We start from the raw sequence: 11,697 nt of genomic DNA on the forward strand, positions 1-11,697 counted from the left end.
AATTGGGACTGCAATTCTGGAAAGTAATTTGAAACTGTGCCCCCAAATTATATAGCTCTGCATTCCTTTGACCCATCAACAACACTACTAGCCCTATCCCCCAAAGATATCAAAGAAAGGGAAAAAGATCTTATATGCATATACATATATACATACACACATTTATAGCAGCTCTTTTTTTAGTCACAAAGAATTAGAAACTAATCAATCATCAATTGAGGAATGGCCAAATAAATTGCGGTATATGAAAGTAATAGAATTTTTTTGTGGTGTAAAAAATAATGAGGTACCACTTTATACCCATCAGATTGGTTAAGATGACCAAAAAGGAAAATTACAAATGTTGGAGGGGATGTGGGAAAATAGGTTTTCTAGTGCACTGTTGGTAGAGCTGTGAACTAGGTTAAGGTGACCTCGGGAGGATTCTTGCAGCCAGAGAATTCTGTTGTTTGTGATTCAGGGTGACTGTTTTTTTTTCTCTAGGGCCTGCACCAACACCTCATTCCTGACAATTTGCAGGATAAGCGAAGCTGGATCTTGGTGAGCCGAGGAGCCACAATTATTCGTTTTAAAAAGGACATATTCGATGAATTCCTGGATGCGGAAACCAAAGGAAAACTGAAAGAATTGGAGATTGCCTATCCCAGGTCAGTGTTAGGAATGGGCTGTGACACCCCATGAGGTCACCCTGGGGACCAGAAAGATATTTCGTTATTCGGTCATTTTCAGTTGTGTATGACTCTTGTAACCCATTTTGGGGGTTTTCTTGGCAGAGATACTAGAGTAGTTTTGCCATTTCCTTCTCCAGCTCATTTTACAGATGAGGAAACTAATGCAAACAGGATTAAGTGACTTGCCCAGGGTCTCACAGCTAATAAGAGTCTGTGTTTGGTTTTGAACTCAGGTTTATCTGGCTCTAGGCCCATTGTTCTATACACTGTGTGTTATCTAACTACCCCAGCAAGATATGGAGAAGTCTTTAAAAAATTCAGTCACCAGTCTTCTTTTATCCAAACCAACCCAAGTGGACCTTTAATCTTTCATCTACAGCAGTATGTGTGTGTATGTTGGGGGGTGGGGGGCAGTGCATAATACTGGTATTTGGTGCCACCCATCTTGATGCATTTTCTAGCCACAGAAGCTTTTTTAAAGCACAGTTTAGAATTTTATTTTTCCAAATTACATGTAAAAACAAATTTTAACTTCAATTTTTAAAAACTTTGTATTTCAACTTCTCTTCCTCTCTCCCTCCCCACTTCCCCCCAAGAACTCAAGCAATTCAATATAAGTTATACATGAGTAGTCATTTGAAACATCTCCACATTAGCCAGATTGTGAAAGAAAACAGACACAAACAAAACTTCAGATTAAGGAACTATCAAAAAAATTATGCTTCAATCTGTTTTCAGATACCATCAGTTCTTTCTCTGTAGATGGATTACAATTTTCATAAGTCTTTCAGAGTTATCTTGGATAATTACATTGCTGAAAATAGCTGTCATTCACAGCAGATCATCTTACACTATTGCTGTTATTTTGAATACAGTACATTTCACACACATGCTCACACTTCTTGACTTTAGGTCCTATAGTACTGTGACACTTAGTTGCATCAGGTACTAATAGCTTTGGGGAGAGGCAGGTTGGAAATCAGGAAAGGCCTCATGTAGGAGATAGTGTTTGAATTGAGCTTTGAAGAAAATTAAATTTGAAGGAATTTGAAGAGGCAGAAAATCAAGAGGGAATGCATTCCAGCCATGAGGGACAATCAGTACAAGGGCACAACACTGAGAGAGGGGTGTTATGCATGAGAACTAGCAAAAAGAATGTCTTAAAGGGAATAATTTATAAGAAAGCTGGAAAGGTAAGTTGGAAGCTGATTGTAAATAACTTTAAAAATAGAACAGTTTGTTTCATCTTGGAGGTAATAGGGAGGCATTGGAGTTTATTGAGTAGGGGAGTGACCTGGTAGTTGTGTGGAGGATGGGTCAGCAAAAGGAGAGACCTAAAGCAGGACTATCAGTTTGGAAGCTATTAATGTCAACCAGGTGAGAGTGATATGATGAACTAAGGTAATGGCTATGTAAGTAGAGAGGAAACAAATACAGGAAATGTTATGGGATATAGAATCAACAAGATTTGGCAACTGATTTGATATATGAGTTAAGGGAGAGTGAGGAATCAGGGATGAGACTGAAGTTATGAACCTGGATGACTGGAAAGAATTTGGTACTCTAGACAGAAACAGCAAAAGTTTGGAAGAAGGTGTGATTTTGAGAGGAGGAAATAATGAGTTCTGTTTTGGACTTAGTGGAATTTGAGATGTGTACGGGACATCCAGTTCTAAGTATCCAACAAGGAGTTACTTGGTCATTCAGGACTGGAACTCAGGATATGGATATATCTATATATCTGTATATGTAAATATATATTCATATATATGAATCCTTTACAATGAGATGAAAATTAAACCCATAAGAGCTGATGAGGAGGAGAGAAAGAAGAAGAAGAAGAAGAAGAAGAAGAAGAAGAGGAGGAGGAGGAGGAGGAAGAGGAGGAGGAGGAAGAGGAAGAAGGAGGAGGAGGAGGAGGAGAGAGGGTGAAAAGAGAAGACAACCCAAGGCAGAGTCTTGGGATATAGTTCCATTTAGGAAGTGTGATGACAATGAGCCAATCAAAGAAATGAGGAGAGGGCAGTCAAGTAGAAGGAGAACTAAGAAAGAATATTGTAAAAAACAAAAAACAAAAACCCAGAGAGGAGAGTATCCAGGAGAAGAGTGGTCATCAGCATTGAATGCTGCATTATGGAAGATGAGGATTGATTGATAAAAGACCATTAGGTGTATTAATGAAGAGATCACTGGTAACTTTGGAAAGAATATTTTCAGTTGAGTTATGAGTTTGGAAACCAGATTGCAAGAGATAGGAAAGTGAGTGAGTGGGTGGAGAGGAAATGGAGGCACTGAGGATAGAGGCAGCTTTTCCTAGTTTGGCTGTGAAAGGATTGAGAACAGAGTATAAGCTTAAGGGAAAAGATATGTTCAAGTGAGAAGTTGACCTTCTAACTCTAAAATTCCATGATTTGGTGGCAAGAGGACTTAAATGTTCTATAAATCTAGCCCTAAACCTCATCCTAAACTCTAGGCCCAGTCAATCAATGGATTTATGAGGTGCCTAATACTGTGTTTATTGCTGGGATTAGAAAACAAAGTTAAATAGTCCAAGCCCTCAAGGAGCTTACATTCTAAAGGAGAAATCCAGACTTCTTTCAACATTACTTCCCTTCATTCAGTCTATGTTTTTGGTCAAAATGTCCTACTTCAGCAATTCTCAACCATTTTGTTCTCAAGATTCTTGTTGCTCAGTCATTTCTCAGTTGTGTCTGATTCTTTATGAGCCACTTTGGGGTTTTCTTGGCAAATATATTGGAGTGGTTTGCCACTTCCTTCTCCAGGTCACTTTTTACAGATGAGGAAACTACAGGGTTAAGTGACTTTCCCAGAGTCCGAGGCCAGATTTGAACTCAGGGAGTTGAGTGTTCCTGACTCCAAGCCCAGCACTCCATTCACTGCAACACCTAACAGCCCCCAAGACTCTTTAATCCTCTTAAAAGATCTCAAAGAGCTTTTGTTTATGTGGGTTATACCCATTGATATTTACATTATTAGAAGTTAAAACTGATGATTTAAAAATATTTATTAATTTGTTTAAAAAATAATAAATCCATTACATGTTAACATGAATAAACATTTTATATAAAAATATCTTTTGCAAAACAGAATTTAGTGAGAAGAATGGCATTGTACACATTTTTGCAAATCTCTTTAATGTGTGGCTTAATAGCAGACAGTTGGATTGTCTTATCTGCTTTTGGATCCAATCTGTTGCAATATGTTGTCTGAAAGTATATAAAGAAAATTTAGCCTCACATAGCTATGTAGTTGAAAAGGTAGAAGTATTTTAATAGGAAAACAACATCTTAGTATTGCTGTGAAAATTCTATTAACTGATAGTCCAAATTTATAAAATTACAGTGTTCAGGTCAAAGAGCAGCCATGCTCTTCATGTTACAAAGGAATCAAACTACAGGTACCATTCCAAAATTGAAAGCACTTCTATGTAATATTTTCCTAAATCACAACATTAAAAAACACCCCTTAGAAACATAACATCAATTAAAAAATCTCATGGACTTAAAACATAAGCACAAAACAAAACTTATAACTAGTCCAATAACATTCACCCAGTGGAATGCATCTCCAAATCATTTTATATAGAAAAGCCATTTCAATAACCTATGGATTTGGGGATTCTATGTTATTATTTCCAATTCACTCTGTATATTGTTTATTTGAATGTTGTTTTCTTTATTAAATTTTGAGCTCTTTGAGTGCAGGGATTGCCTTTTGCCTTTTTTTTTTTTTGTCTCCAGTGCTTAGTACAATGTCTGTCACATAGTAGGTACCTTTAATAAATGTTTAGTGAATTACTGACTGACTAGTTGCATTCAGAACAGTTATTACTTCTGCTCTCCCGGCTACAAAGAATGTGTGGCAACAGCAGTTACCAGTCAGAGCCCAAGTCAACTCTGCCGTGAATAATAATTGTCCCCAATTAATTTATCAAACCAGATATAAATCCAAGTTTTAAATGGTTCCATTTTAAAGGTTGTTACATGACTCTAGCTACTTTTCTACATCCACAAGAATACCAGAACTTGTGAAATTAAGCTTGGAAATCATTAGCAAAAACTAACTCCAAGTCCCTGAGGAAGAAATATACATTTCTTTAAGCAGAGTTCACAGTTTGGCGGGGATGCCAGTCTCACTATTCCCCTCTTATCTCAACGGGGTCTTGAAAAACTTCTTAAAACTTGCACTGCCAATTTCTGCAATCCTGAGCTTTTCTTTTTCTTTTTCCTCTGCTGTTTTCCCAAGTTGGCCCTTGTTGGAGATTCTGATACTGGCAAAAGTGAGGACTTTGTCACAGTTCTTGTTGAAGTGAAAACTCTCTAGTTCTATTTCCTAACTTTAAGGAATCAGAAACTGACATAACTCTGACTGAATCAGAAATTGGCATAACTCATCTGACTTCTAGATGAATTAATACCACTGTATGCAGTTGAAATGTCTTTTTTTTTTTTTTGCTTTTCAGAGAACCTTTATACACTTCTCACTGCCTTTTAATTAAGCCTTAGGCCAATACTGTCAGTGTAAAAACTATCTCTAATTTCTTTTTTTTTAATTACTGACACTGATTAACCCAAACAAATCTCTGCAAATTTCAGAACTGCAATTCTTTATAGTCTCAGTATTTCACTTTATAATGCTGTTACTTTCTTAACCTCATACTTCTCTGCTTTCAAATCATTTTTCAAATGGTTTTGAGATTGAGTTTCCTTTTTCTTCATTGAATCTTATGCAAATCAGCACAATATTCTCATTGGTTCTCAAATTCATGGTAAGTTCATCTTTTGATCAGAGTTAAAACTTCCAGGTTTATAGACAATTTCTCATTTTGCCAGGTAAAACACTTCCAATTTAGTCTTCTATTTAAGAACTTGCAAATGTAGAGTCTATCCTAATTCCTTTTAAGTGACTTTGCTTATAATTTACCTAGGCAATTATATTTTGCCAAATCACAGAGAAGTAAGTTCACAATGGTCAGGCAAATTCTTGACCAGCTCCTAAAATGAAATTTTGCCTCCCCCCGCCCCAAATTATTCCACTCACCTTTTCTGAGGCAAAATTTCCTTTACTTAGGATGATTTAAACAAAGTTTAAGAGAATAACTCCTATACCAGATAAGACTTAATTTCAAAACTGAGAAGACTTTTTTCCTTTCTCTGCTGTTGGAGTCTTGGGAAACAAAACCTTTTTCTTTTTTTTTTTTTAACCATCCATCAACAAGCATTTATTAAGAGGCTGCTAGGTGTCAGATGCTAATCAAAGACAAAAATGAAATGGTCCCTGCCTTCAAAGAACTTACATTCTATTTTAAATGTCCTGTTTCCATAAGATAGGGCAATATGTCAAGGATCTGTCACTTGATCAGTTTGAGAATCTCCTCCCCTGATTATACATTGCTTGAAACCCAGCTGTAACTCATAGATTTGATGACTCTAAGCCTAAGACACAGAGAGGTTAAATGACCTGCCTTAAGGTCACATACCTGGTAAGTGTCAGAGGCAAGAATTGGATCTGACTCTTCTTTTTTTTCCCTCCCTCCCCTCCCTCCCCCCCTCCCCCAGACAGCAGGCAATCTGATATAGGTTTTATATATATATATATATACACACACACACACACACATATACATATATATACACACATACATATATACATATATATACACATATACACATACATAACAACATTAAATATATTTCTGCATTAGTCATTGTTATAAGAGAAGAATCAGAGCAATAAGGAAAAACCTCAAAATAGGAAAACAACAGCACCAAAAACAAAGGAAATAGTATAGTTCAATCAGCATCCATATTCCATAGTTCTTTTTTTTTTCTTCGGGATTTGGAGAGCCTTTTCCATCATGAGTCCCCTGGAACTCTCTTGTACCATTGTACTGGTGAGAATAGAGTGGAGGATCAATGGAACTGGGAAACAAAACTTTTAAATTGGTTTCAGCTTTGTTTATAGACTAAGCACTTTTTTAGTGAGTGGACATCAATACACACTCACAGAAAAAAACCCCAAACATTTCTATTCCTAGCGACATTCATTCACACTACCAAAAATCCATTGACTCAATTTAGATTAAACAAGGATACTTTAAAAAAAAAACTTTAGCCAAATCATTTTGATCAAGAATTTGTTTATTTTTCTAGTGAGTGAGATAAAAATACGGCTTTTCTAGGGGCAGAATTATTCTTATATTCTTTGTTTTGCTGTTTGAGTTTCTTCTGTTTTTTTTCCAAGTTGAGAGTATAACCAAGTCATCAACAAACATTTTATTAAGTATTTACTATGTTCCAGATACTATGCTAAATTTTGGGGATTTAAAAAAAGGGGCAAAATACAGTCCCTGTTCTCAGACTAAAATTCAATGTATTATTATTTGTGTTATTACTATTAGTACTGTATAGTGTAGAAATGGTGAGGCTGATAAATGCTGATTTTTAAAACTTCTTTTAAACAGTTGTTTACATTTCTACATTTACAAAGACCATTCATATTCTCAAGGAAATTATATACTAATGGTGAGACAACATGAAAGAGAATTGACCAAGCAAGATATGCAAAGAATAAATTGGAGATGATTGAGAAATGGAAGGCATTAGCATTAAGGAGAATCAGGAAAGCCTCTTGTAGGAGGTGGGATTTTCTCTGGGGTTTGAAAGAAGCCAGAGAAGCTGTAAGGTGGAAATGAGAGAGACCATTCCAGGCACTAGGGACGGTCAGAGAAATTGTCCATAGTCAGGAGATGGGTTGTTTTCTGCAGGGACACTTAGTACTGACCTTAGCTGCTTGTTGGAAAACCTCTTCTCAAAGCTCACTGACCAATGAGAGTCTTTTTCTTTTGGGCACAGAGGCATCTCTGGTTTCATTTCCCATGGCGGAGGATCTGATTCAGATCTTGAGACCAGCCACTCTCAGACCAATTGTGGTCAAGCACTCCAAAATGACAGCGGGATCTCTTGAGCAAGAAATCAAGCACTTTTGGGGGAACCCTTGTGATCTCATGATAAAATGCCCCTTCACTGTGAAGGATCTGCTGATGTTAAGATCACTCACTCTTTATACCTTTATATCTTTAAATGTAAAACAATTTGATTGAAAATAAAACAAACCATGAAACTGAAAAAAGTAAATTTATCACTTTTAGCCAATTGGGAGTCCCTGTACAGAGACCAGTGGGCTTCATGGAATTCCCAGAATGGTGAGGCGTAATTAAGCAGCTGCTCATGAACTGGGCCAATAGTCTTGGGTGATCTGCTGTCTAGATTTGCTGCCCAGAACTCAGAAAAGAGGGTCAGGGAAGCTTCCTCCTCAGCCAGACTTATATGGTTAGACACATTTTCCCCCTTCTTCTTAGAGACCTTGGGTCCTTTCCCTGGCTGGATGGCCAGGGTTTGGGTGCAACTGAAATTGGCTTAGGTCATAGAGCACTAGGTGATTTAAAGCTATATAAGAAGACATGGGGGGCAGCTAGGTGGCACAGTGGATAGAGCACCAGCCCTGGAGTCAGGAGGACCTGAGTTCAAATCTGGCCTCAGACACTTAACACTTACTAGCTGTGTGACCCTGGGCACGTCACTTAACCCCAATTGCCTCACAAAAAAAAAAAAAAAAAAAAAAAAAAAAAAAAAAGAAGAAGAAGACATGGGTCTATACCCGCTTGCCACATACGGCAACACAAGGTGGCCACCACCAACACAGACATGAACAGAAATGGACAAATACTTCTTATGGTGCTTAACAGAGTTGGTCTTTCTCTTAAATGCTCAGATTCTGTGAGCTTAATCAAAAGTCAGCAAGACTGGAGCATCACTGTTTTGGAAAACTTTCTCTAAGGGTCTAAAAGCTCCATCACCTCTATTTAAGAATAAGCAATCCTAAGGGGCAGCTAGGTGGCACAGTGGATAAAGCGCTGGGCCTAGATTCAGGAGAACCTGAGTTCAAATCTGGCCTCAGACACTTGACACTTACTTAGCTGTGTGACCTTGGGCAAGTCACTTGATCCCCATTGCTCCACACAAAACCAAAACCAAAAAACAAAAACCAAAAAAGAATAAGCAATCCTGGATCCATGCTACTTTCATTAGAGCTCAGAATAGAAGTAAACAGCACCATTAAAACTGTTTTAAAAATATTAGTAAGGGGCAGCTAGGTGGCGCAGTGGATAGAGCACCGGCCCTGGAGTCAGGAGTACCTGAGTTCAAATCCAGCCTCAGACACTTAACACTTACTAGCTGTGTGACCCTGGGCAAGTCACTTAACCCCCATTGCCTCACTAAAAAAAAAAATATATATATATATATATATATATATATGTATATATATATATATCAGTATTAACACTCTATTTTGCATTTTTAGGCAGAAAAAATTGCCAGGAACACTTTAATTTAGTATGAACCTAATATTTAAGCATCTCTTATTATTATTATTTTTGGCGGGCAATGAGAGTTAAGTGGCTTACCCAGGGTCACACAGCTAGTAAAGGTATTTTTTTTTTTTGATGAGGCAATTGGAGTTAAGTGACTTGCCCAAGGTCACACAGCTAGTAAGTGTTAAGTGTCTGAGGCCGGATTTGAATTCAGGTACTCCTGAATCCAGGGCCAGTGCTCTATTCACTGTGCCATCTAGCTGCCTCACAGCTAGTAAATGTCAAGTGTCTGAGGTCAGATTTGAACTCAGGTCCTCCTGACTCCAGGGCCAGTGTTTAACCACTGCACCACCTAGCTGCCCCAAGCATTTATTAGAGAGAGAGAGAGAGAGAGAGAGAGAGAGAGAGAGAGAGAGAGAGAGAGAGAGAGAGAGAGAGAGAAAGAAAGAAAGAAAGAAAGAAAGAAAGAAAGAAAGAAAGAAAGAAAGAAAGAAATGTTTTAACTGGCATAGTTCCCTATGCCCTCTGACATGATTTTCTACCCCAAGAAGATTTGAGGTAATATTTATAGGAATCATGAATAGGAAAAAATCACAGTATATGTATTTTATGTATGTGTATTCTGTATTTTTTTTAATTAAATTTTTTTTTTTTTTTTAGTGAGGCAACTGGGGTTAAGTGACTTGCCCAGAGTCACACAGCTAGTAAGTGTCACGTGTCTGAGGCCAGATTTGAACTCAGGTACTCCTGACTCCAGGGCTGGTGCTCTATCCACTGCACCACCTAGCTGCCCTAATAGTTTCTTAATAAATGTATATTGAATTGGAAAAAAAGAGGGGCCCTAAAAGATAGCCTAGTTCTACCACCTCTTTTTATAGTTGAGGAAAATGAAGATCAGAGGGATAAAGTGGCCAACCCAACAATGGTTGGATCAGTGGAAGGTAATAAGGAGCCAATCCAAGTATGGTTGGGTCAGACTGCAGTTCTAGCACACTTCACACTAATCTTCCAGTGGGAACCCTTAGTGGTCTCAGGTCCCAGATTCCTGGTGAACTCTAGGCCCATTATTCCTGTAACTTCAGAGAGCCATAGGAACACTCTGTTCTGCCCCTCACTTCCCCCCCACCCCAGCTTTCTTTTAAGAGACTGGCACAAATCTCTTGCTACTTGGACAGTTTTCCTTTGCCAAGGTCATTGGGGTTCAAGAACTGTCCAGTACTCTAGGATAGATCACAAAGTGGAGTCTGTCCCATTTCTAAGAATGTGGTGTCTGGGAAAGCTCATTCTGCCATCTCTAAGGCACCTGCCTGTCAAACAAAATGCTCTGTTGTTGGCGGACTCATTTGCTTCAGTCAAACAGGGCATCCCACTACTATTATCACCTTTTAAAAATGTCTGAGGCCCTCTTATCGAAGGAGATAAAATTTATAAAAGTGCTTAATATAGTGTCTGGCACATAGCAGGCACTTCTCTCCCTCCCTATTGCCATGGGCATCTGCTTGTGGTCCTCTATGACCTGCAGATTTCTTCCCGCTTTCCCAAGTTGATCTCATACTTAAGCTTTTTCCCTATTCTGTCCTCTCTACAATGATAAACATGGATCTCTTGGGAAAGTGCTGGTGGGGAGAAATGCTACCTAGGTAAATCTTGATGCTTGTTTTTTTTGTTGCTTCCAAATGGGGCATCTTCTTCTCACATGTTTCAGCTGCTAGTCCAAGTTTCTCTATTCCCCTCCCCACCCCTGAACCCTGCTAGGTTTTCATCCAGACTTCCAGCTCCAAGCATCCTCTTTGCCCCATGAGAAGGGGATGAATGAAGGTGGGTCTCTGGAGTCCTGAGTTGTGCTCCCCTAACTGTCGTACAACCCAGAGTGTCTGCCAGCTGTCCTCACAAAGGCATTGTGTCTCCCTTTTAGTGACAACACCATGTGCCAGAAGATCCTAAGGGAGAATTCGTGGAACATTTTCCGGAAGGATCTCCTGAAAATCTTGACAAAATTTCCCCCCTACGAAATGTTCACTGCATTCCGGACCCGAAAAAAGTGCCTCTATTCACCTCTGTCTGGGGTTCTAGACCTGAAGAGTTTAGGGAAGAAGCCACGGGGCTCATATCCCATCTTTAATGCAAAAGTAGAGCCTTCTCCAAAAAAGATCCTCCCTCCATTGAGAGTGGTAGAGAGCATCTCTATTCCCAGGTATCGACTGAAGGAACTCATGCCTAGGTATCGTAGTCCTGGCATTCTCCTCCAAAGCTGAGGGGAAGACATCAAGGTAGTAGCAGCAGCATTGCTGAAGGTAGGGGCTGCGGCCCCGGGCTCGGGCTTCCATGGGCAGGACAGAGGTCTGGAAAAGTCATGGAGATTTGTGCCATTGAACCTAACAAATATTGGGTGTTGGCTAGCACAAGCATCCATAACTCTTGGCGTGTTTCTTTCTTCAATTTTTTTTTTTTTTTTAGTGAGGCAATTGGGGTTAAGTGACTTGCCCAGGGTCACACAGCTAGTAAGTGTTAAGTGTCTGAGGCCGGATTTGAACTCAGGTACTCCTGACTCCAGGGCCAGTGCTCTATCTACTGCGCCACCTAGCTGTCCCTTCTTTCTTCAATTTTAAGAACCCAGTGTACACACAGGAA

General features: G+C 38.9%; 1 protein-coding gene across 1 annotated transcript in view; it reads left to right on the plus strand.

Moving 5' to 3' along the window:
* Window positions 1-11,321, plus strand: part of CNBD2 (cyclic nucleotide binding domain containing 2) — an 85,223-nt gene extending 73,902 nt beyond the window's left edge. Inside the window, 2 exon segments of the mRNA XM_043980776.1 lie at window positions 484-647; window positions 10,982-11,321. Of these exon segments, the coding sequence (XP_043836711.1) occupies window positions 484-647; window positions 10,982-11,321 (504 nt within the window).
* The last annotated feature ends 376 nt before the right edge of the window (window positions 11,322-11,697 follow it).

The sequence above is a fragment of the Dromiciops gliroides genome, chromosome 2 (genome assembly GCF_019393635.1).
Source record: "Dromiciops gliroides isolate mDroGli1 chromosome 2, mDroGli1.pri, whole genome shotgun sequence".
NCBI classification, from domain to species: domain Eukaryota; kingdom Metazoa; phylum Chordata; class Mammalia; order Microbiotheria; family Microbiotheriidae; genus Dromiciops; species Dromiciops gliroides.